General features: G+C 35.1%; 1 protein-coding gene across 5 annotated transcripts in view; it reads right to left on the reverse strand.

Annotated features, from left to right (window-relative positions):
- PPP3CA (protein phosphatase 3 catalytic subunit alpha) overlaps positions 1–27,363 on the reverse strand; it is a 309,010-nt gene that overhangs the window by 61,686 nt on the left and 219,961 nt on the right. For all 5 annotated transcript variants that reach the window (XM_072810314.1, XM_072810318.1, XM_072810315.1 and 2 more), the window contains 4 exons: positions 17,730–17,854; positions 8,958–9,069; positions 7,265–7,410; positions 4,240–4,379 (listed from right to left, as the gene is read on the reverse strand). In XM_072810314.1, coding sequence (XP_072666415.1) covers positions 4,240–4,379; positions 7,265–7,410; positions 8,958–9,069; positions 17,730–17,854 — 523 coding nt within the window. The remainder of the gene's footprint in view (positions 1–4,239; positions 4,380–7,264; positions 7,411–8,957; positions 9,070–17,729; positions 17,855–27,363) is intronic.

Raw genomic sequence — 27,363 nt, forward strand, 5'->3', positions numbered from 1 at the left:
TATACTACAACTTATTATTCATTCTATTAAATAGATATTTGGGTTGCTTCCATTTCTTGGCTATTACAGATGTTGTTGCTATGAGCAATCTTTTGGGTGTAAACATGTCCCCATTTCTAGTGAATATAAAAATGAAAGTAGAATAATTTAGCTATATGGATGTTCAGCTTTAGTGTATCCTAAAGCAGCTGACTATAATTTGGAATGAGAGGTAAAATGGGACCATTCAGATGGTCATCTTTCTAGCGGTGTTCCAGATGTACTCTCTTCCATATTTTCATAAACACTCCTTTTTCCGTCTTCAAAGAGCCTTCCCAAATGACTCTGGTTGGATAGGTCCTATTCATCCTTTAAAACTCAGATCTAGTAACACTTCTACCACACATTGTCATTTAAACTCCAATTCACTCCTCTGTGGGGTAGGCCCCCCAACTGTGCGTACATCTGTGTACACGTGTGCGTGTATGATATTCTCCACATTTCTCACAGCATTTCTCACCTTGAATTTTGTCATAGTTTTGGGTCTTTGCCACTCAAAGGCACTCTCCCTCAAAGACAGGTATTCTGAGTATCTATAAAGCCTCACAGAAGGCACATATAATAGGAGTTCAACTAATGTTTGTTAAATAATTGAATGAGTGAGTGAATTCTCAAAAGGACACCCATTAAGGAAACCATACGGCTTGGGGGAGTGAGTGGGAAGGACATTGTGAAATTTATGTGTGATTTCAACAAACTAAAAATGAAAGTCTTGAACTCAGAGTAGGAAGAAAGGAAGGCAGAATAGTCTACATGCCGGTGATATTTTTAAGAAAGGGTCAGTAAGATGTGATGACTGATGGCGATTTCAGTGCAAAAAGAAAAAGTGAAGATTTTTTCTAGAGTGCATGACCATTCATAGAACTGTTAATAGAAACAGGCTAACCAGGAGGAAGCTCCAGTGGGGAAGTAAATAATAGGCCTTTTCAGGCAAGGTGAGTTTAGGTTAAGGTGACAATGGGACATCTAAGATAAGAACTTCCAGCAGCTACTTTAGAAATAGAGAAGTCCAGCTCAGGAAAGGAGAAATAGATGAAGGGGCTAGATCTGGCAATAAAACCCAGAGTTAAAAAAAACAAAAAAACAAAGAAAAAAACAGAGTTGACAGTTTACAGTGAAGCTAATGGAACAGGTGAGGCTCCAGGGGAAGAAAAAAATGTTGAAAGCAGAAGGATGACCAAGAAAGAGCAGCTCAAAAGGCAGGGATCTGCAGGATAACTTAGAGGAGAATCAGGATATGTGGTAAGGAGGAACCAGAAGATTTCCAGGTGGAAGGGGTTGGGAAGAGTGTCAACTGCAGAAGGGAAGGTGGGCTGCGTGTGAAGAGCTGACACATCGCTGATCTGTGATTAAGAGATCAGCAGTGATTTGAGTGAGCCACAATTTGCAGCTTCAAAAACACTTTTAAAATGACTGTAAAGATGTTCTTTAAGTCTCAGAGTTTGGAGGAAACTTCAGAATATCTGATTTAACTCACTCCTTTTGAAGTAAGCTAAGCTTAGAACACAAAGCTTACGTGATTCATCCAAGGCAGACACACAAACTGCCAACCCAAGCACCAAATCCAGCCAACAGTTTTTGTTTGGTCTACATGAAAATGAAATTCTTACCTCTGCTTTGTCAGGATCCTCACAAATTTTTACAGTGTAAGTCTAGGCCTGTTTCACAATTCTCAAGTACCTTTCTAGACATCACAGGCATTTGAGTTTGCAAACTCCAGTCTAAGGTTACTAAGATCATGGTAGCACCAGGGCAAAAGCAGAGGATCCCCTCCCCTATGTCACAGTGCCTCTTCCCTAAGGCATCGCAGCATTCATGCATTTTTACTGATGGATTTTTCTGTAAAACTTCATTTTATTTAAATCACAGCCCAGACAATATGTCAGATGAGGATAGGGTGGCACAGAAAATTAAATTTGCAGACTCTCTATAAACATGTAAAATAAAACTGGGAGTTGTCAATCAAAATAACTGCCAATAACTCAAACAGGTAATTGTCACCGAGTTTCTCTGCCACTAGTTTTACTGCTCTCCCTGTGTCTCTCTAGATCAGCTTTATAAAGTGCAGCCACAGAGGATGTCTTGCCACCTCTGAGGGAACTAAAGACAAAAGAATCTAAAAGCTCTTGAAGGAAAGAGTCCCTTTTCTCCTCCTTAGATAAAACAGAATCCAGATTCCTTTGCCATTCATCAGAGCCTATAGGCTGTGCATTTAGATATTCAGCATTTGTCATGGCTACAGATACTAAAGAACCTCTAATGAGAGGAGTTAAATAACCATTTTGTAGAGAACAAAAGTGTGAAAACATGCATAATCCTCTAATTATCTAGTTGATGGACTTTATCTCTGATGTAAACACATCTGTGTCTATATTGATAAAACAAAAATACCATAACTTTATGTAAGTTCAGTACAGAACCTCATTTAGAATACGATTTATTTGAACAGCTGACTCAGAAAACTAACAGAAGAATGTTATATTATGAATAAAAAGAAAGATCAATGCAATGTGCCTCAATATCTCAATCAAGAGGTTTGGCTTTTGTTTGCTATTGTAGTACTGAAGCACAACCCAGTGGCATTGAGTAGGTAATTTAAACACCCATGCTATGACCAGGGATTTAAAACTAAATTTTAAAAATCGAAAACTTCACTTTGATGTATATCAATAATATTTATCTTTTCATAAAAACTTTCAGCATATTTAATAACAGATTACCTCCAAATTAATTACTGAAAAGAAGCATCAGGCTTTGCAGAAATATTTTTACCATGTTTCTTCATTTCATCCAAAATGGAGTCACGAGACCTGGTGCTCAATTTTCCAAAACATAGAAATGAATTATAACCTTTCTGATAAGCTGAGAGCAAACCTCTTTATCAATATTTATAACAAAAAGTATTCTTTGAAGGATGCTTTACAGTATATAAGACTTTCTGTTCACAAACTAATTCCTCAATCACTTCAACAGATGTATAAAAGGAAGCTTTTTCCCCCTGTAAGGAAAACTTAAAGTATGGAACAAAATGTTTCACCTGATAGATGTTATATAGAAGGCTGAGTGAGAGCTGCTTACTCTTACACTTAAGGAAGATGTGTGCCATGTCTGAGCTCCCCTTGCCCTCCCAGATGCTTCCTTGACGGGGCTGGAATTGGGCATAAACTTCACTGTACATCACATTTGGTGTGTAAGTTTTGTTTTGTTTTCTTTTGTTTAAAGACTATGTATCAATAGAATTGAACATTCTCGATTTCTCCACAACTTCTTTCTCCTGTCACTTTGGCCACTGTCACATAAACTTTGTGTCTCTTTTTTTTTAAATTTAAATTCAATTTGCTAACATATAGTATAATACCCAGTGCTCATCCCATCAAGTGCCCTCCTTAGTGCCCGTCACCCAGTTATCCTCTCCCTCCACAACGCTTTGTTTTAAACTGTGTGTCTGATGCTAAGAGAACCTAGTGAAACAGTATAATCAAATGCAGGGGCAACACCTGAGCTGAGAGATTAGGAAAATCGTGAGGAGGCAAAGACCCAACTGTATTGTGGATTTCTTTCTGAGGTGCTCTGAAACGTTATAGAATGGGCAGATTCCCCTATACTGGCAAATATAAAAATTACTGTAACAGTTTTGGAAAGCGGCTTGTCAAAGTGCTAAAAATAAATTTACTATGGTCCCTATGTACTGAGCTGCTGCTAATTTTAATTTATCCAGGAAGTGTAACAAACTTAAGAAAGTTTAGGAGAAACTTCAGTATCATTTAATTAACAGACTTAAAATTGGTTTTCTGATTTAAGTTATGAAAATGGGTAAAAAATGTCTTAAGTGATTGTATAATTGTACAAAAAAAATCAAGGCTGGCATTGTATTTTTTTTCTACAGTTCTTGAAACAGAACACATTTTCTACTAAATTTCACTATCTTTTTTGTCTGCTTCACCACCCTGATATCACATGCCTCTTTTATGACTTTTCTATTCTTCTATCTGTGTATTCATGTAAATGTTTTATTTACCTTTTCCTTTTGCAAGTGCTAAGAGCCCATTTGAGGCAGGCTTGCAAAGTGAATCTTTCATTTGTCCTTCTTTCCCACAGAAGTCTCGTAAACATCACAAACACATCGAGCAAGACATGAACTGATAACTTAGAACATTTATGAACCAAATGTGCTCCCGAAGGCGAGCTGTCCGTCCTCACCTGTAGAAGTACGAACACCCCCTGACTGTGTTGTGAGTGAAATGTTCCTGAGTCTTCTCATTTCCAAAGTCCTCCAGGGGGTCTGACCACAGGATATCACACATAGGTCCATAAGCAGGTGGTTCTTTGAATCGGTCTAACTAAGAAAAATAGAAGACAGAGAGCAAAATACTAATCTTTGGAAGCTTTGGAATCCAGAAAGTAGAAGTGTTGCTGCAGTCCCTAATGTCCTCAGCACTGTCTCAGTGAGGGCAGCCCTCTTCCCCTCTTCCTGTTGGTTTGGCTCTCCTCTGCCTTCCTTTCTCCCTATTCATCCACGCCTCCTCTCTCTCTCTCTCTCTCTCTCTCTCTCTCTCCAATTTCTCCTCTTTCCTTCCTCTGGATGAGCCTGTTCCTTATTTGTCTTTGTCTCGCTCTTTACCTTCCTCTTGTTTCTTTCATACCTACTCTTTGATCCTTTTTTCCTGTCTCCTAGTTTACTTTTTATCTTTTCTTTCTCTCCTCCTTACTTATGTGATCTAAGTATTTTAGTCATTACCAATTGATGTGATTCTGTGTTTCATTTCTTGAGGAGGAGCTTTTCTATTGTTTTATCTTTAGGGAAATATCTATCACTGCCTCCATTAAACTAAGATTTAGAAATTTGGATGGAGAACAACGTGTGGTGTTTATATTGAACAACAATGACTTTGAGAATAAATGGCTTTCATTTTAAGAGCAGCCAATTGTACGGCATTTTGGATATTCACTATTAGAGGGTATCTAAGTTTCGAATTAGAGTACAGGCCTGGTGTAGTTTATCTTAGTCATTACAAACCAAAAGGAATGATAAGCAGTAAAATAAACCCCAATTCAGCTGGTCATTCTTCAGCTCACAGTTCTAAGCTTTATAGTTTTACCAAAACCCTCATATGAAATCCATTTTCCAGCTATAAATGTTTAGCAAGGTCATATTTCAACTTAAAAAGGTGTATTTAGAAAAGCAAGAGCAATATAATAACTGGAAATGACATTTCACCAACAATTTTATAACACTATCACTTTCCTGTAGTTTATCCTGATTTAGCTGCAATTAAAGAATCTTTGGTGAAGTTAGCAGACGTTATATAGTCTCTCAAAAAAAAAGCATAAAACAGCTATGAAAACCTATTAAGAACTGATACTCTTCATATTCAATACTTTAATATTTTTCAAAAATCCATTGGGAAAGGTGAATATATAAGCCTGGCAGCCGATCAAATTCTTTTTCCTGAGACATAAAAGGTGACATAAATAATGGTTTTGCTACACACCATTTTTTACTAATATTTAATAAGAATGAAGCAATATCTCACACTTTCAACACTCAATGAAAAACTTCAATAAGCCAAGACCCTCTATATTTCAACCATTATGTTATCCATAAAATATTCATTGCAAACTTAGACTTGGTAAAGAGACTTAAATAATTTATGCTTTTAGAATAATTCATCCAAGAAAAATAATGCTTGTTCATAAAAACACAGAATTTCTTTCTAAGAAAGAAGAACTTATTATTAGGAGTAAAATAGCAAAGAAGAAGAGTCTTTCTGATTACTATGAATATCCAGCTAAAGATCTGTTAAGGCAACCAGAATATAGAACTTATTCTGGAAAAGTTACAAAATGCATTCTAAAATTAATACCATCAACAGGAAGAATAAATAACTACAAAATTAATTAAATAAAGTTAAGTGTGGTGGAAACTCTAACTGACATAGGCAAAATGCAAACCTAAAAATCACTCTATGGCTAACATTCATGCTTAATATGACATATGTGAAAATTGAATAGAATATCTGAAACATGTCAGAAAATAAGTTCTGGGATAGCGGGTGATAGTTTTAAATTTTACTTAATTTATGATAAGAAGTTCAGTTAATAATGCTAAAGTCCATCAGATTATAGAGTTCATACAGAAAGTGAACCACTCTCGCCTTTAACTCCATGACTACAATTCAGTGTCATGTCTTTCTCATACTTTAAACAGAGAGCAAATACCAATGCTCTGTGTGCTGCAGAACTCCAGAAGCAGATGGGTAATGATGTCTTATTTAAAAAGACAAAAACATACAGAGCAGGAAGCAAAGATTTATTTAATGTACTTCTGTTTGATTTTAAAAATAAAAATCATGCATTTCCTTTCTAATAGGAAACTAAATACAGTATTATTTTTACACTTGAAAACTTGGACCTTAATGATAGAGTATTAAGGTAGAATTTGACTATTTTATTTTCCTAAATAACAGTTTTTCTTTAAAAGCCAAGGAACTTTTCAAAGAATATTGAGCAAACCAATAAATAAATAAACAAATAAATAAACAAATACATAAATAAATAAATATATATAATCATCTCTTCTACTACATAAAATTATCTTATATTATTACATATTCTCAAGAAAAAGACATTTATTTCCATGTTCACTCTAACTCATCTTTTCACTGGCTACAACAACTATTACTAGCAACTGTTAAGTAAAAAATACCTCAAAAAAAAAATCAACTTTCACTTAGCCACTCCAATATAGTCAACAGAATATCACCATTGTTTTTGTCAGATTGTTACTTTAAAGTGTTAATCTGTGAATATAATAGATATTTTTAAAAATTATAATATAGACACGTTTTAAAGGTCGAGTTGTGATATTTTTCCAAGAGCAAAGCAACATTTTCTCACTATAATAGACTATGAATATACAATGGGTTGCTTAAAGCCAGCCACAGGGAAATGAAAAGGCATATTTTTTTTGCAACCAAATATTATACATTTCAATGACACATGTCACATGGTAAAATGAACCCTGAGGTTTTCAAGATAAAAACTCTTCCAAGTATAAATATATTTTTCTTTCTGAATAAAAGTGAATACAAAGAAGAGATTCATGACAAATTTAAATCCTTTTAATTCAAAAGGATAAAGTCAGTGAAAAAGACAGGGAAATTAATGTCTTCTATTTATTAATGAAGCACACAGCATGATGAGACTTAGAAATAACAGAACTTACTTTTCTGATATCATCTAAAGTGTTAATCTCTGGAGACAAACCACCGTGCACACACAGGAACTGCTGGTTCATCAGGGCAGCCAGGGGCAGGCAGTCAAAGGCATCCATACAGGCATCATATACACGTTCTGAATACTTTATTTTACCTTTTAAAACATGATTTAAAAACAAATAATTGGTTCTCATGATTTAAGAGCTATGATCATTTCATTGAAATAGTCTTTTTTTAAAATGTTTTATTCCCAGAATCATATTATTAGCATATAACTACACACCGTGAAGTTCCAAAACATGATTAAATAAGATATTTTGAAGAGGTATGTATCACAGGTTCGCCCCATCTAAAAGTGTAGTAGTGTTCCTTTGAAACCTTTTGTAAGCCGAAATGGTGGGAAGCGAAGAAGCAATTATCATTAATCTATATGGAAAAATTGGGGTAGGGGAGCAGTCACAGATCCAAAAAATAAACTCTTAGGCTTTTCTGCTATCTTAAGACTCTACTTATAACAGATGCACAAAATAAATGGAGATAAAGCACTGAGGCTCACAAAGTTCCAAGCTATGGCAGCTTGATGGTGAGTATAGTTCCCAGTGAAGGGACTTGGTGGAGGTGGGAGGAGATACTTATTGCTCAGGGTGAGCGCTTCCTCTAAGTGCTCACTGCAAATATAACACTAAACACTATTTTTGTTTTCCACCTTTCTTCCTAAAAGCAAAAATTCCCTTTGGATTTCTTTTGGTTAGCAGTAACAAGTACCCATGTAGGTTCTCATAAAAGTAAAGTGACATAAGACACTCTTGAAATGGCAGGGAATACTTGTATTATTTTTTATATCCACTGTCTTATACTTTTGTTGTTCTTCTGTATTTTACAGTTTTTAGTAACTTTTTATATAGCAGAGGAGAAAACTTTTGAATATATCCTTGCTATTTATCTGCAGATATATCTAAAAAATTATGTATACAAACAACCAGGAGACCAACAGAAACATGGCCATAAAGCTAGCTAATTTTCCTAAATGATCTTGTAGAGAGGAGATGGCAAGAAAGTTTCTAAAGTTGTTTCTGTATCACAGCCCATTGCTTTTCCTTACCGACTTATATCTAATGTTTTGAGAAAAGTCTCTGTACTCCATTGAATATAGGGCTAAATGACAGAGAGAAATTTGTTTCAGTGGACAATAGGGAAAATCAAGAGAGGTGAGAAATGAAATTTATATGAAGTACCCCCCACTCCTAGTATTCATATCTAAAGGAAGACATCATCTTTAATTTTGCAAAATCCACTAGAGGCTAGTAAAACTATTGTTTCCAAAACAGGCACAGTTAAATTTGCCCTCCATCTCCTTTTCTTGAGTGGTTTGAGATGAAAGGGTAAAACTATTCCCCTGAATAGTAGTATTCTGGCTATTTTTAAAAATGAAGTTAATTGTTGTTTCTTAGGGCAAATTACATCAAATGTTAATTCCAATTTTTAGGGATCATTTTATAAAGAATTTATAATTTAAAAAAGAAATTCTGAATTCTCTTCATTGTCCATGCTTAGAAAGAATTATGGAAGGACATAAAATAAGATAGCATCATTTTTTAGGTTTTTGGCTTTTAAGCAATGAATATTATCATGTGCTCTTAGCATGGATTAAAATGACTAGCACATACGGTGTTTAAATGGAGAAGCCTGAAGTATACTTACATTCTTGTTTAAAAGTGAAATACTCTGTTAGATGTCTACATTCATGATTTCCACGAAGTAAAAACAGTGTTTTGGGGTAAAGAATTTTCAAGGCCCACAAATACAGCACACACTGAAAAAAATAAAAATAACATAAAATTAAATATTTTTCCATTATACTTGAGGATCCCATTGCTCACATCAGGAAGACATGAACTAGCATGCTATTGTAACCTAAAGTTCCCAAAAGGCTAAGCCTTATTATGGAGGATATCAAAAATCAAACAGAAAACACTAATACAAAACCAAGGTTCATCTATACCTAAAATATATACATGCACTGAGGATATATGCACCACAAGAAAACAAAAGACTTAACAGGGTCTACTGGAAGAAGCCTAAGCCTGAATGAAGATATACTCAGAATATACTGGCGTAAAAGTATGAGAAGAAATGTGATTAGCAATTAATAAATAAAGACACCTCTCTTTATATAAAACAAACCTGAAAAAAAAGTAATAGAAATAGAATTGTGAAGGAAAAGCAAGACAAAATTTGGAAGCAAACAATGCCAGGCTCAGGCAGACTGAGAGACTTTCTTTTTTTTTAAATTTCTAATTATTTTAAAAATAATCTCTACACCCAATGTGGGGCTCAAATTTACAACCCTGAGATCTAGTCACGTCCTGTACTGACTGAGCCAGCCAGGCACCCCATGTTTCTATTTTCTATTACGTTCTCTCCTTCACTGGCCTTCTTCTCCTCCTTATCACTTTGTCTTTTATTTCAGTGCCTTTGGTATATAAAGCCTTAAGAATGTTAGTTTAACATATAATTAAACTGAAGGCCAGGGAACCTCAGGACACATGCTGCTAATAACTAAAACATTTCATATACCTTAAGACTTTTAAACAGTTACTTGGGTATGGCAGTATGTGTAAAAATGAAGGTCCACTTTGAAGTCACCAGGTTTGGAATAAGCCTACATTAATACAGTGATCCTGGAGTGTACATTAAGATAACTGAGATACTCAAGTACTAACATCAATTTCATTATCCTCCACTGACATTACTCAGGAATCCACAGGGAAGAGAAAACCTCTTTTTGAAAACCAGTATGCTCTTTTTCCCTCATCATGTTCTAGGGAAACCTGGGTGGCTCAGTGGTTGAGCATCTGCCTTCAACTCAGGGCATGATCCTGGGGTTCTGGGATCAAGTCCTGCATCAGGCTCCCTGCAGGAAGCCTGCTTCTCTCTCTGCCTATGTTTCTGCCCCTCTCTGTGTGTCTCTCATGAGTAAATAAAGGAAATCTTAAAAAAAAAAAAAAAGTTTATGTTCTACAAGCAAGGTTAAGAAGATATAGAACCACAAAAATAGAGATAAGTCTGATTCTGGTCACTCAAATCTGAAACCAAAAATCATACCATATTTACATTTTGTAAAGAAGTTTCCAACATATAGTAAATATGCTTGATAATGTCCACTATTGGACAAGCTATTGGTGATTCATTTGTTGTGATAACCTGTGAAGAATAACTGCCTCTGTTAGTTTATATGATAATTTATTAAATGAATAAAAAATAGTTATGTTTGAATACACAGCCCAAGTCTTTGAGAAAATACTAATTATCAAAGCAAGTATGTATTATTGTGTTTTCCAAGTAAGATATTGTCTCCAACTATGTAATTATAATTGAAGTAAACAAAAATAATGGGTTGACATAAAATTTTATATACATGTTACTTTAATTTTCTAATTATCATTTTCTGATTATAGTTATTAGCTAAAGTTCCTGTGACAAATGATATAACTATTTCTGAACAGCTGACCGAATGGTCTATACAAGTGATCCTTAAGGCATTATCATTCAACAATGGTGCATATTCCCTGTTATTCTAGTGGGTAGTATGGTGGCTCAATGAATCTCTAAATTCTGTGTATCTGGTTTTGGGGGTATACTTACTTACATGCTTTCATAAAAGGATTATTACTCAAACTTGTCTCAAATATCAGAGAGGATATTTATTAACCATCATTAATGTCAATGAGAGAACTATTACTACTTAAAACCTTACAAGGTTGTATCTTACTACTAAGGAAATACACACACACAAACACACACACATTTCCATACTGGTTTCTAACTTCGGATGTTTAGTTTGGAATAAAATGGGAATGTAAAGTCTTTTAAGAATTATATTTACTTACTGAAATTGCTATAGCTAATGTATTCTATTTTTATATTGAGAAAGAATATATGTTTTGGCTATACTGTAGCTGCTTTTAAAAAAGATTTTCTTGTTGTTTTTACTAGAGTGTAACTTATGTATGATGAAGTGCAAATATTTTAAATATGCCAATGACTTTGTCCATATGTATATTCTCATGAAACTACTAACCAAATCCAGTTACATTTCAGCACACAGAAGGCTCCCTTGTGCCTCCTCTCCCAATCAATATCGTTTTGGAAATGTAACCACAATTCTAAACTCTTCCAGATTAGCTTTGTCTGTAAGAATCTTAAAGCAGGGCTATTATCTCTCCAACTAAAATCTAAAATGCAATTTTCTAACCCCAGTTAAATGCTAGAGGAATCACTTTTTAGGACCTATAGTTTCTCTTTTGCTATCTATAAAAGATCCTGTTTTGACATTAGCACATGGCTTTATTGCCCCTAGTTTTAATTTCTGTAGCTTTTTTTCATAACTGAAACCTCAAAGAGTGATGCAGAAAAATTTTATGATACGCTTATCATCTTTATTTACCTTTTCAGTGATTCAATACACATTCAATGCCCCTTATTATTTAAAGGATGTAAAGCACCTACTATGTAGTAGGAGTTTAATATTAGCTCTTTCCTATAAACAAGAAGGAAGACAGGAACACAGAAGGGAGGGAAGGAGAGGGGGAGAGAAAGAAAAGAAAAAAAAAGGAAAAAAGGAGAAGGAAAAAGAGAGAAAGAAAACATAATTTCCAAATTCTTGGCTCAGCATGCCCTCCAAATAAGAGTCCTGTTTTCACATTTTATTTCCTTCTCCCCTGTGGCAAGAATAGAATCTCTTCCCAAACGCTGAATCAAACCACAAACGCAGCCAATATGGAAGAAGTGGCATGGTAAATGAAAGGGCCAGAGTGGATTGGAGAGTGGAGCCCTGCCAGCCTTCACCCTCAACATCTGGTGGGAGAGAGCTGCCAAATACAACACTACTCTCTTGCTGGCAACTAAATTCTGCCATCTAAAGTTCTAATGTTCTAGAGACCTGTCAATCTGAAACAAAATCATAACCTGACATTATTTTTAAAAAGGAAAGTCTCTCGTGAAAAAGGTATCACAATCAATAAGCAATGAAACGCAAATCAGTTCAATAACTGGGTATTTTCACCTATGTGGTATGAGATGATTCATTTGAATAAGATTTACCCTGAATTAATTGGTTAAGGTAGAAACAGATGCAGGTTACTTTGGCCCTTTTGCATGGCTAGATGTAAATTCCTCGTGCTACTGATTTTCAACTGGATCTTGACTGTCTTTCCAGTGTTACTCTAAATAACTATACAAATATTTACAACTTAAAATGAGTTTTAAGATATGAAAAACTGAGCATCCTCTATGTTTTTATTAATTTCCATCACAGTCGTGGTTTTCTCCTATTTGATCTATTGGTCTTTTCCAATGAAGCAGCACTAAGAATATAATTTTGTGAAGGATATTGTATTGGTTCAATAGTAATGTAATGATTTATTTTGTAATTTACACCTTTTAAGGATGAGTAATCTTGAGAACTTGCATAGGGGAGTAAAGAAAGATGTAAAAGATGGAGGAAGGTAAAGAGAAAGTGCACAGCTTCAGATATGCATCAAGCAGCCTTCTAAAATAACTCTCCAAGCTGTGACACATTCCAATCAAAAGGGATGCCTCTCAGTCATAGGACAATTAAGTGAAGGATGTACATTGGTTGGGAAAAGATCCAAACTCCGGAAATGTCAAATGCAGCTCCTCTCAGACATTCTTTGCTTGGTCTGACAAGCGTGCAGAGAAGCAGCAGAGCAATAACAATGCACTACAAAGACAACCGGTGGCCGGAAGACAGCAGACAATTTCTTCCTCGTGTCTGTGGCATCACTCTGTCACCTAACATGGCTTGCTGTACTGTTTGCTTGTTATTCTCAGGCAGAAGCACGGAACGTTGCCTGACTTGCTGTGGTTCATTTTAGTCATTTAGTCCACAGCAAATAAACACAGCAACTCTTCATGCTTACATGTGTTTGAGGCCTGGGCTGAGACCTGTATGTAAGTACAACGGGAGGGGCTCCCTTGCTGCTAAGCCCACTGCCATGCCCAGCAGTGCAGAATGGCTAGAAAAGGAACATGAACAAGTGAACAGAAGGAAATAGCTGGGCATGCCTCCGTTTGCAATTCTGTTTTTCTCTGCCTTCTCAGGGAACACACTCAGACGCTGGGCTTCTATATACACGTATGCTTGATCAAAGAGATTAGGTAGCAAAATGCAATCATCAGAACGAGGATGGTATTTGGTGTGAGACAAATTATTACTCCAAACAGAATTACCTCTTTCATCACTATTCAAAAGCTTACTTGTTTTATTTGGGCTAACTTTGTGGGGAATGATTTCTAATCTTGGCAGAACGAGAGGGGGTGGGAGGGGGTGGGCAGGGGTGCAGAAAATGAACTCCATGGATTGCCCACAGCACATTACCTAGTGCCTGGAAATACTACCCAGCAGAGACTGTATGAAATCTGAACCTACTCTTCAAAGCTGATTTGGTAAAATTAAACATAAGTGGCTCCTCTTTGCCCAGAGGACAGTCAAAGAAGAAATACCTGCAGGGGAGCCCTGAATTATTGAGAAGAATCAAGAACCTTTGAAAGCTGTTAGAATAGTACACACTGGAAAACTGACTCTGATTTTAGGAGTTCTCTTAAACCAACAGTATCTTTCTCAAAGAGAATATTTTATATTCAATGCTGAACCTTCAGATTACAGAGGTGGGGGAGAAGGTTCTGTGTGCACATTTGCACATACATGAGTAAATATAAAAGTGTGTATCAGTTTCCACAACACTTGTGTGCAAATTTTTTTTTTTTTTTTGGCAGTTTGCTTAGTGAATATGGACAAGGCCTGGGGTGTAGTGGAAAGAACACAGACTTTGAATCCCAGCACTGCCATTTACTATGAGTGTGACTCTCTGAGCTTTGAGTTTCACAAGCACAAAAAGAAGAGATTTGCATGTTCCTTTCAAAACTTTTAGGAATAACTGAGATCATGTATACCAGGCAAACAATAGCATTTCAGCATGCAAACAATATAAGCTTCCTTAATCCAAAATTAAGAGGCCTGAAATATTCTCAGTAAATATATTTTATAGAAATGTCTGTTCTATTTTAAACATGATGATATCACTGAGCCATCCCAAAGCCCTTCAAAGGTCCCAGTCTAATCAAAACGGATCATTTTCATAGATGAGACCTTCACATTTGTGTTATTTCTGTACGCATGTGGCAAGTCCCTGGAGCTGTACTCTCAGACACTTAGAGTTTAATTAAAGAGCTGTTTGTGAAGATGGGAACTCTGATATATGCATCTCAGAACTTTCAAATGTCCCGATATTTACATTTGCTGTCACTAAAATCTGGGCTCTACTTTGATTCCTTTGCATGAATTTCAAAAGGTGCATATTACACAGAATATTGCAACTTTCATAGTTCAAATATCTAGATTAATTGTAGACTAAAAAGAAATCTGCTGAAGAGCAAGTTAGTGATTACAGCTTCTCAAGTTCTTTAATTTAAGGAAGTAAAGTTCTAAAAAGCTCCTAATTAGAGAGAGTTTAGGAAATCTCAAGTAATTTGAGCCCAGCGATTCAGAAGCCTGAACTCTTGGAGTAAAAATTCAAAGGTAAATAAACACCAACAAGATTAAGAAAGAATATTATCCAAAGATGGAGCTGGTGAGACAAAGAATTCCAAATGTGCCAACCACCACTCAAGCAACACATGACTTAGTACTTTGTCTTCACCAGTAAATTAATAGGAAATAGCCTTTAATCTATTTCTTTGAATAGATTAAAAAGATGGAAAATTAAGTCGTTAAAAATCACAAATATTATGATGTTAAAAATATTTCCTACATAGCACTCCATCATTCGGCCAATAAAAATAATCAATCCCAATAGGATAGTCTTGCGTTTTCCCTAAGAAGGTAAGCTTCCAGGAAAGTAGAACACCTATTTCTTTCATCCTCAGAATCTTACCTAGGAGCGCTTTGCATGTTAAAGGAATAAGATGAATTTAAGAATAATAAAATAATTTTCTAAAGTATTTACTTAGGTTCCACACAATCCTAATTTAAGGGGAATAGTAGAAACACTTTTAAGTCCCATTTCTGTTTTCTGTCTATTACAGTCTTTCTCCAACCTGGCTACATACTGAAATCACCTATGCCTATAGCAACAAATTCTGGCTATGGTATGCAAGTTGAAGTAAGTGTGCCACTTATGGAAAACATGCATAAATGAGAGGCCATGCCCTTCTCTTTTTCCTTTTCCTTCTAGCTGAATGTAACACAGGACATAATGGTTGAAGTTGGTATAGTTGTCTTGAGTCACAAGGTAGCCTTTGGAATGAGCCATGCACCCTATGCCCATCAGAGCAACAGGGTAGAAAAAGCCTGGGCCCGGTCACCATGCTGGGTTACACCAGCTGGGTATTCCCATCTGTGAGCTTTTACTGGAAAGAGAAATAAATTTCTATCTTGTTCAAATCACCATTTCACAGATTTGTTGTTGTTTTCTCTTGGCAGGTATCGATGCTAATGTGATACAAACATCTTACAAAATCTGGATTCAATTGTCCTTCCCTACCAAGTTGGTCAAGTCAACCCATGAATGAGATTTGTAGTTTATTAATTTCTTCCCCTGTGCTCTTCTTGTTTCAATTTCCTTCCTTGTTAATCTCACTTCTTTGATTCAGTCTTACTCAGTCATGTCTGCTCTTAAAATTGTCCTACTTTTCTATTTTCCAATGCCAATCATTTTTTGTACTGCTTTTATCACAAAGTTTTAATAATTCAAATAACTGAATCCTAGATGACCACCTATTCTAGGCTTCTGATCCTATGTAACTTTTTATAGTTATTATATTTTCCCACATAGATTTAGGTTTCTGGAGAGCAAGGATACACATTTCTTCAAATTCTCTATAGTTCTGATCACAGTGTGTTTACATTGTATGTGTTCAATAATACAGTACTTGTTTACCAAGTGGAAGAAAGCCAAAAATTTACTTTCTCCTTTTGGATATATATATCAAAACCATCCCTCTTTCCCTCATCATCATGAATAATTAAGAAATATATGGTCCTCAAATACAGAAAGGCTTAATATATTGGTGAAAATATTATATATTTAATATATATAGTCAATGACTATCGTTTCTCTATCTCTTTCAAATATATATATCTCAAATACACACACACACACACACACACACACATATATAGACTCAATGACTGAAGGTAAATTGAACCAAAAAAAATAAAATTGGTATGAGTGTTTTGAAAACAAAAGCTATTTAAGAGCATGGTATGTTCTTCAACATTAAATATTCCTATAATAAATAAAATATTATGGTGAAAACTTAAAATCTTTTCATATGAATACTATGACTATATGATGTTGGTGTGAGACTTCTATAAAGTTGATTTCTCTCTTAAGAATAACTTTTTTCCTTTTAAATGCCCTTTATCTGAGAGCACATATAATATCAAGTACTACACCATGAGCTCTGCTTCTTTAACACTCAATTTTAAATCATTTCCTTTTATTAAAAAATATTTATTTATTTATTAGCGAGTGAGGCAGAGAGTTTATGTGCCTCCACAAGGTGCAGGAGGGGAAGGGGCAGAAGTAGAATTCTCATGCAGGCTCCCTGCTGTGTGTGGAACCCTCCCCCTCCCCCTGCCACCTCAATGCAGGGTTGATCCCAGGACCCTGAGATCATGACAGAACCAATATCAAGCATTGGACACCTAATCAACTGAGCCACCCAGGCATCCCATTAAATCATTTCTTTTAATAAATATCTGGTGAACCCTTTTTATGTTTGAGACACCATGTTAAGCACCAGGAAACACAAACAAGTGAATGAAGCAAGGTCTTTGCCTTTAATTTGAATGTAATTCCTACTTACCTGAAGCAGATGCAGGCAGAGGGCTGAGGAAGAACATCTACTCAAAGGTTATCTCTTTTGTTTTAATTAATTAGTTTGACAAATTACCCTAATTAGATGACAGATGCCAAAAAAAGACAAAATACAGCAGCTGTAAGTGTACTCACACATACACACAAAAACAAGGACACAGACACAGGCACACATGCACCTGGCTATCAATTTACAAAGATCAGTTATTGCCTCACAATTACAAGGCATAACCATGCAAATACATTCCTGCTTATTTAATCAACTCTGATTAGTTCTGCAACAGGAAAAAGAATTATCTAACATAAAGTATGATGTAATTTTTGTAAAGTTTCAAATATATAAAAGGTATATAAGGAAAGTCTCAATAATAGCCATTTCCTTGGCATCTCTAAACATTAAAAAGCATATGGGAACCAAATGAAAATAGAATACATAATATCCTGAGAATGGAGTGTCTTACAGTTTTATGACAGACGAGGAATTTCCTCAAGACAATAACATTTACAACTTATAGTTTGCTAAGATATTGTTGATCCATTCCAGAATAGCTAGGAAATGATGCGGACTTACTTCGATACTGAAGTACCCTCTGTCAACATAGTCCCCTAAGAAGAGGTAGCGAGTGTTGGCAGGAGATCCCCCCACTTCAAAAAGCTTCATCAAATCAAAGAATTGTCCATGGATGTCCCCACAAACTGAAAGAAACAAAGAAAATTCATTTTATGGTCACATCATGATACTGAATTAGACTAAAATATTATAAAATTTTAGAGCCAGAAGGAATTTAGAACTCATCTTAGCCAAAACATTCTTTTGCAAAACAGGAAAGTGAGACAGAGGTTTCAAAGTTAATTAGTGGCAGACCTGGCTCTAGCACCCAAATCTACCGATTCACAGATTAACTGTAAAAATAAAGGTAATAACAAGTATTGCTGCTGTGCATTAAACAATGCTACACCATGCACTGTGCTAAGAAATAGATGCACATTTTCTGATTTAATACTAACAATGTCATGGGCTGAATTTTCGCTTTGCAGATAAGAGATAAGGAAAGAGAGGTTCAGAAATTTGGCATTATCTCCATATAACTGAGGTCTGAATAAATAAATACTACTTTTTATGTATCATAAAAACTGTATTTCACTGACTCTAAAATGTCATCAATGATAAAGCACACCATTAGTTTATGTACCACTAAGAAAGAAAAAAAAACTTCAATTTGAATTATAAAAGAATACTTTTTTAATAATATCAGGTGTTAAAATGACAAAAAAAATTGTTGAATTAAAAAAAAACCCTAAACATAGTACCTTCCAAATCACTGGGAAATAATATTTCTTAACTTTCTTGCCTTCCCTTTTAAACCAAAATTCTTGTAAAAGCCATGCAGCCTTTCTTTTTAGAAACTACTTGTTTAGGACTTATCATTTCATTTACTACTTCCAAAGCTCTAAAAAAAAAAAAAAAAAAAAAAACAACTATCTCCATTATACAGATGAGGAAATAGTTACTAAGACAGGTTATGTGGCTAAGCATGATTCTACATGGATGATCCAGAGTTTAAATTCAGATTTGCTTAATTCAGAGCTTTTGCTGCCAACTATCATGTTATAACATCTTCATATTTTATATGTTTTTCTATGTCTATGTATTTAATATTTTAAAATAATTTCATGCTTAAATGATGAACATGATGTGGTTATTTCTTAAACACTATGAGGCTCATGGAATGAATACGTCAACAAAGAGGAAATCAGGAGCTCCACGCATGCTATCTTAACCCATTCTCTGCTGCAATCATTTTAAGATAAAACCATTTTAGTCCACCTTCATCTCATTCCCCCTCTTGGTACACTAGATGTGGGTCTTCATTGTCTTTTTTTTTTTTTTTTTAAGATTTTATTTATTTATTCATGAGAGACACAGAAAGAGAGGGAGAGACAGAGACACAGGCAGAGGGAGAAGCAGGCTCCATGCAGGGAGCCTGACGTGGGACTCGATCCCGGGACTTCAGGATTACACCCCGGGCTGAAGGCCAGCACTAAACTGCTGAGACACCCAGGAATTCCCTTCATTGTCTTAAACAATCCAAATTCTTTCTTCCTTGGATTTCCACAGGTTGACTTCTTTTTAGCCACCAGTCACAGGTGCAAAGGGGTCTTTCTAGAGCACTCCATATTAAAGGAGTCACCTTATTCCAAAATCATTCTCCATCCCATTAATTTGTTTTACTTTCTTCACAATACTTATCACTATCAGGAGCTATCTCGCTCATTAATTTGCGTACTGTTTCTTTTCTGATCTTTCCCACTAAAATATAACCTCTGTGCGGTTGTATAACTTGTCAGTGCAGAGAATAGCACCTCCCACCCAGTAGGAACACGAGAAACATGTGCTACCTTAGGATTCTTCCACTGGGCCTGCACTGTGTTTAATTTGGAAATCCACTAACCAAGAAGTCAGAGATTTTGAGATGCCTTTGGTGTTGATAATGTTGGATGATAGGTCTGTAGAGTTTGTTCTGGTGCAAGCTCAAAGCCTTCAACTTGTCTGAGATCTTATTTTAAGCTTTTAAGTCACATTTTTCAAAACAGTGTTCAGCCAGACTGGAGTAGAATGTGGGACCTCCAAGTATCTGATGGTGGTTTCCTTACCTGGTTCTACATCATAAACACATGAGAAGGTTTGGAGACTAGACCCCAGGGCCCTGAATCAGAATCCCCAGAGATGCAGATTTATAATCAGCTCTTGGATGAGTTTTACCTAGTCAGTAAGACTAAATAGACCTACATTTTTGAGCCTTTGTGGGCACACCCCAGCCCTCATTCTGCATGCTTGTGTGGTTCCCCTCACAGGGATTAAATGGGGAAATACATGTTTGAAAGGCAACTTCTTCAATGTTAATTCCAGGTTGGTGTCAGAGTAGGATTTCCTATTATATGAAAGGATAATACTAAAGGAATTGTTTGAGCAAGTCTAGGAGAAAGAGATGAACCTAAGAAAAGAGATAATAAAGAGCAAAAGTTCTCTGGGCTTTTGAATGTAGCTACTGCTTATGCCTTGCACATTTCAGTTTTAAGATAAAAGATTTATCCCAAATATCTGGGAACATTCACTATTTTGATATCAAACTTCAGGATGAAAGTGATTGCCATGCTTAGGTACTCAAGAGGATATTGGGAGGGTGCCATGGCCCCACACAGAGGAAGGATACCTCTATGTGATGGTAAGAAAAAGGTATAGTCAGGTAGCTTTCCCCTCAAATGATGCTGTGGCCCCCACCTTCCATCCTCTTGGGCCCATCTGAGCAGAATAAAAATGCCAGCTAATGAGGCAAGCTGTCTTCTTATTTGCTCAGTTTCCCAATTCTCCACGAGGCTAGTTCCTTTCATCTTCAACATCATTTGGTTTTAACCCCACTTCCCAAACAACGAGGCTTTGACAAGTTCTGTTATACCTTCAAGGTAAGCTCTTGCTTCATCGACATAACCTTGTTTTCCACATTCCCCTAGCTTCTCATTATTTGCTTCTCATTCCCAATGGAACACTGCTGGTGGACAGAGTACTCATCTAGGAGCCAGCACGCAAAGGCTGATTATCTTGAAAAGGCTCCAAAAATACAGAAACACAATATAGGTAATAAAAGCACTCCTCACCTCTATGAAAACAGCCATTCACCTGACTAAACATTCTCCAAAAATATATATTATGTCTTCAATAGATTATTAGGGAGAATTGTGCATATTTCCATCAGAAATGTAGAGAGTTATGGCATTAATGAAATGAACACACCAAAGATAATGAAATAGAACATAAGTTTTTTTTTTTTTTTTCTGTACCATTGATACCCTTATCCATGAGTAATCAGATGCGTCACAACATGATGGTTATTTTCCCTATGAGCTATGGTCCTACTTCTGTTTTTATGCTGGAGATGTAAGAACTCCATTAGTTTTTATATTGTTCAGGTATACCAAGAAGTTAAATCTATAAGTCAGGTGACTAAGTGATTTTTTAAAAAATATTTTATTTATTTATTCATGAGAGACACACAGAGAGAGAGAGGCAGAGATATAGGCAGGGAGCCTGATGTGGAACTTGATTCCAGTCCCCGAGATCACGACCTGAGCCAAAAGCATATATGCTCAACTGCTAAGCCACCGAAGTGCCCAACTAAGTGATTTTGAATGTGGCTATTCTAACATTCTCAGTACAACCAAATGATGCAACAGTGACCAACATTCTGTGATGCTTCCATATTTATTACTTTACTCTCTTCTGTTATCAGGAAATACATATATTATGTCTAAATAACCGAGTGCTAAATAATACCTAAGTAAACAATTACTTTTAAATAATTGCTTTTTAATATTGCTTCCCGGCCCAGAATGACTCTCAGTCTACTACAAATAAAACTTTATTGGAAATGATTCTCACAGAGTGGCACCAATGTCTGATCTAAGTCTTCTGAAGGAGAGTACAGAATCTGAAAGTAGAAAACTGAAAACAACACACAGAAAGGAGATGTCTTTATTTCTTAAGGAAGGAAATAGCTTTTATTTCTAGTATCTTTTCTGGATAGCTAGCCGTTAAGCTTTGAAAACACAGGCTTGGAGGTTCAAGTATACATAAATACAAATAGAAATATTGTGTCTGTATGTCCATGCACAGATATGTGTGTGTAAAACCACACACCACAAAGAAGGAATTATTTGGAGATTAGTGGTCAGCGTAGCTGTTAGGGAGTCATTAAACAAGTTCAAGACTTTACTCACTGTGTATTACAGCAAAGTAGTGCTAAAGAGAAAGAGCAATAAACAGCTGGGGCTGTAACAAGGGACTCTTTGTAGTTACTGAGTAAGTTCTTATAATCTACAAACTGGACAATGAATCAGTCACAGGGCAAGTCTGAGCCCCGAGAACCAGCACACTGCTAAGCAGAGAAGATAATGGCCAGGATATTGAGGACAAACAGGCTCTTGAGAAAACAATCTCAGGCAGAAGAAGGACAAGCTGGAAAGATAATCACTCCCAGGACCAAGCCTTTGCATTGCATCTCCTGACTAGAGATAAGCTGCTAACTTTATCTAGAAGGGAAAGATACTCAGTACAAGAATCATTCACATATTATACATACAATTAGGTATGCACGTCGTGATTACTTGAGTGAATCAGCAAATAAGTATGTTCATATTATAATTTAATTATTTTTTCAAAGAGTTCCATTGTTTCTAAGTTCACATTGGCAATTAAATTACAACTTTAAAGAATGTAAACAGTAGACAGTACTAAACACACTAGGATGAGGTCCCCGTACAACTGCTATACAACCGATCATTTGAAAAGGACTCTGACAAAAACTGCCATCCTGAATAAAGCTCATATTAACAAACAGAATATAAAATATATACTTTCATGTAAAACTACTTAAAGTAGTTTTGAACTAATGCTCACACTCACGCATTTGGTCCTGTTTCTTGCCCATATAAAAAAAAATCCATTAAAGAACATCACTGCATTGACTTCTTACTGACACTAAGCAAAACTTCTTTAATGTCATAGCATTCCAGGTTAAAGAAAGCTTACACAAATTAAGAATGCCTGAGGACAGAGGAGTGAGTTGTTAAAGAGAAACAGACAAAAAAAAAAAAAAAAAAAAAACCCTATCAAACGATCAATTGCAGGGGAAAAATAGATTTTTAATGGACCAGCGTTCCAAAATCGCATCCATATCATGATTTAGAAGTCAAGTGCTTTGGATTCTTGACTCGCTATTTTTCTATAAAGACCTTTTAGTTCCTCCAAAACACTGGCTTTTATCATCTTGGAAGACTTGCATGAAGTAGAATAACTTCTTATACAAGTTTTTCCAGTTCATACTAAACTAACAGTTTGTAATTTTTCTTTTAGAAAAGACATTACTGAATCACCCAGCAATTTGCACCATTAGAGTTCCACTGTCCTTTCAGCTTCACTGATTTCCACCCAATACTTTTTCCATAATAACCACATTTCCCAAGACAATAAAATTTCTAATGTTAAGGAACTAACATGTCTAATTCTCAGCATGAGAGGATTAATCTATTACATTTATTAGTTTGATTTCTGAATCTTCTGGCAGCTACAACTTACTCTTTTCCAAAATTTACAATTTTGCAGAGAAAGGTCTTACATTTAGAGGTTTTGCTATAGGGTAAATACAGTGGGTACCACAAGTACATATGTGCTTCCCCCTGTTGATAATCCAGGCTTAGGGAACCGTTCGTGAAGGATAAGTTCAAGTACAAACCAGTCAGCCTGAATACGTATAGTTAATTAGCAGAATGTGTAAACTTCTGAAATCTGGAAATTCCTGAGATAAAAGGGAGTTTTATTATGGCATTAACTTATTTCTAAAATTCTTTATCAACTGTAAAAATAAACTAACTAGTAAAAGATAAATTAAAAAATGTCAGCTTATAATTATAATCCAATGGAAAGAAACTAGAATAGCCTACATTTTTAAGCTATGTTATAGAAGGACCAAACAAATACAACACCTTGGTATGTACACAGTGTATTCAAATCAATAGAATAATAAATTATTGAAATTTGTTTTTTTCTTAAAAATAGGTGCTTTAACCATGAAAATTCTTGTTTTTTTCTCTCCTTCCTGGGTTGAATGCTTCCCAAGATTTTGTTTACTGGAAGAATTTAATTTATTAAACAAGAATGTATTTGTTTCAACTGTTACCACCAATTTTCCATTTCTGCATCAATCCATATTATAACAAAAGGCAGAATTATTAAAAATTCATAATAATGTTACAGAATTATATAAGTCATGGTCATGGATGCGACACTATTGACTAATAATAGTAATAAGGATGTATAATACTTACAAGATTATTTAATTAAATTTGGTCATCCCTCTATTCATGTGTCCAAGTTTGGTCAGACCCGAAAATTATCAGTTATGTGATATGTAGAATTATTTACATTATGTAGTTCACCAAGCCCTTGATGGTCATCACCAATCAAGGGTATTGGATAAACACTAGGAGTTGATGTAATTTCAGTCAAATACAAGTAAATATGATGACTTAAGTACTTAGATATATCATTAATAAACGAATGATTGTTCTTTTCACTTTTCGAAATACTGGTCCCAGGTTTCAGAACCCAGTGAACTCCTTCCAGGATCCTGAAACATGGGCTTTCATTACTATAAGCAGATCTGGGGGTTATAGATCTATGCCTTAGCATCTCCACCTGTATATTTCTGGAATGTTGTATTTTGTTTTGTTTTGTTTTGTTCAACTATTTGGTAGCTGTGGTCACAGTATTCTTTCAGTTCTGGTTTTTTGCTTTTTTCCTAGATGCATTATTTCATCCTTGAGAAGAGGCAGGATAGTGCGATGGGTAAGTAGACAGACTACAAAGCTAGACTGCCTGGTTTTATACCTGCTCTTTGTTAGTTTTTTGGTTTGTATGTGTATTCCTCAGGACGGACCTGAGGCAACAAACCATGGCTTCTTAATTATTGTCTTCATTCTCCCTGAATCAGCTTTACTATCTATTGAAGGCGTGGATTCTTCCAATTTGCTTTCCCCAATTTCCTCCTTTATGTATATATTCACACTCTTTTCACTACTTTTCCTTATGCTTTCGTCATTTTGTTCTGGAAAATGCCACCTATGTGACTAGGAAAAGGTATTTAATATTTGTAGGAGGTCTCAGATGCCTCAACTGTAGGGGGTTTCACACTAGACCTCATTCTATATGTTTTCTTTCATTAATAAAGTAATATAAGAGAGGAAAAAAGCTTAGCAGGCTATGGTCCACGGAATGTACTGACACAATATGAAATAGGCATGGCAGCTATTCCAGATGTTGTCTGCCTAAGAAATATCTTGAATGTTTTTTCAGATTTAGATGGATGATCTAAGTATCTGTTCTCAACGTAGCCATAAATAAAATATATAAAAAGTTCTATTTTTTTCCACTTCTTATCCCAATCTATGCTATCATATATTGAAAGCTGTTAAGGCTGAAATCAAATAAACTAGGCCCCATGCTCCACAATTTCCATTTTATGAGAGTGGAAATATTTCCAAATGGCTTTAGCGATATTACCAATCTTTAGCAAGTAGCAGCACCATGGTGAGTTTCCAGTTAGTCTCATTTTCTTTTGTAGCAAAACTCATTTATAAGACCACTCTGTTTCATAGCTGTGTAATGGTAGTAATGTTTTAAAAGCTGAAAGTAACACAGTAAACAGAAGTATTTTACCAAATGGATTAGAAAACAAAATAAAACAAAACAATTCTCCTTAGATTTCTGGAAAACTCTAAGAAAAATCTTCAAAGTGGGGAATAAGTGAATCACTTATTATTATGATACTCCTCAAATTTGGACAACTTAAATATGATTTTGTTTCTAATATTTTAAAAACTCAAGTAAAGCAGGTTACATATATTTAATTTTAAGGTCCAGTTATTTATCATAATATTGGCAATTAGAGGCAGTAGGTTTATCAGTAAAGAACTTTTTATCTAGCACTGACTTTCAAGTAGGCAGTTCTATTTATGCCTACTAGTAAGTGAACAAGGTAGTAAGTGCTATTCCTAAAAGACAGTACTTAAAATGACTTAATAGAAAGAAGTATTAAATTTCTTCAGTAAAAATATATAGGCTTGTTATATGAAGCATATTTGGAAATGGAACTTTTAACTTTTAACTGACCAATTATTAACAATATATGAACACCTGAGACATGTTAGAACACATTCATCTGAAAATTAGTTAAGAAAATGTATTTTCTAGAAAAGAATTCTGACAAAGGCAATGAGCCTATTCTTAATTCTGCCCAGTTTTCCTTAATCTATCAATTCCTCATCTATCTTTCATTCAGATATTCCAGAATTATTTATTCAATTAAATATCTGAAAAAATAGGGGCCCCTGCGTGGCTCAGTTGGTTAAATGTCTGACTTCTGCTTAGGTTCAGGTCATGATCTCAAGGTCCTGGGATCTTGCCCTGCCTTGGCAGTCTGCTTCTCCCTCTCCTCTGCCTCTCCCCTCTACCCCCTCCTTGTGCTCTCTATCTCACTCACTCTCTCTCTCAAATAAAAATTTTGGAAAACTCTTTAAAAACATCTGAAAAAAATAAACCACTGAAATGTGTAATGTTTACTAAATAAACTGCAATAAAAGGATGCATAAATACCACCAAAGATTGATGATTTATTTGTGTTAGAATATCCTGGGACAATAAAGAAATAAAAGGCATAGAATCAGGTCTCAAGAACTTTAGAGCGTACTTGAGAAAACACACACCTACCAAATGGTACTGAAAAGTGTTGGTTTCCTACCAAATGGTACTGAAAAGTGTTGGTTTCCTGGCATCCAAGTATTTGCCTCTTCATTCTGAAACTTCTGAGCATTCTCTTATGGTCATGAAATATGGGTTTAAGAGTTAGTTCTCCCATAAACATTTATATAAGTGAATCATTTCATTGCCTCTCAGCCATCTGTCAAACTTCTTAACAGACACAGAAGGATAGTTTCTTTAAAAATAAATGTCAAGTTAAAAATACTTTACATATATGTTTTTATGTTTTTATTTTGAAATTTCAAGTTACATCAAGAAAGGATAAGATTGCATTGTTTATCCAAAGGAGGTATCAATTTAAAAGTTTTACAACTTGTACTAATTAATTTCAAATTTCTATGTCACGACTAATATTCATTCAATTGAAGATTCCTATTGTGGAGCTGATTACATTCCACAGTGGTACAAATCATCACCTTTTTTAATCTCTATGAATATATATATATATATAGAATGTCCTTTTGTGTGTGTGTGTGTGTATATATATATATATAATGATATACATGGCATATAAACTAAGGGATCAGGGCAAATCAATGCAGATGTTTAGAAAACATAAAACCACTGCCAATAATTCATCATAACTTGTGATTCATTAGTAACCATTTTCAAACTTAGCTTCTTTTTCATTGTTAAAAATGATGAATGTTTCTTATATATATGAATTTCTAGGAAGATCAATCAAATTGTCAATCAACTCTTTTCCTCTCCCCAAATATAAAAAGGTTGAAAAGTAAAAAATTTTCATGATGTGTTTGGTGAGTTATTAACCTGATTTTTAATAGGGAATAGGTTATTTTGCAAAATCATATAATTTCAAGTTACATTTCCT

This window comes from Canis lupus, chromosome 33 (assembly GCF_048164855.1).
Source record: "Canis lupus baileyi chromosome 33, mCanLup2.hap1, whole genome shotgun sequence".
Lineage (NCBI taxonomy): Eukaryota > Metazoa > Chordata > Mammalia > Carnivora > Canidae > Canis > Canis lupus.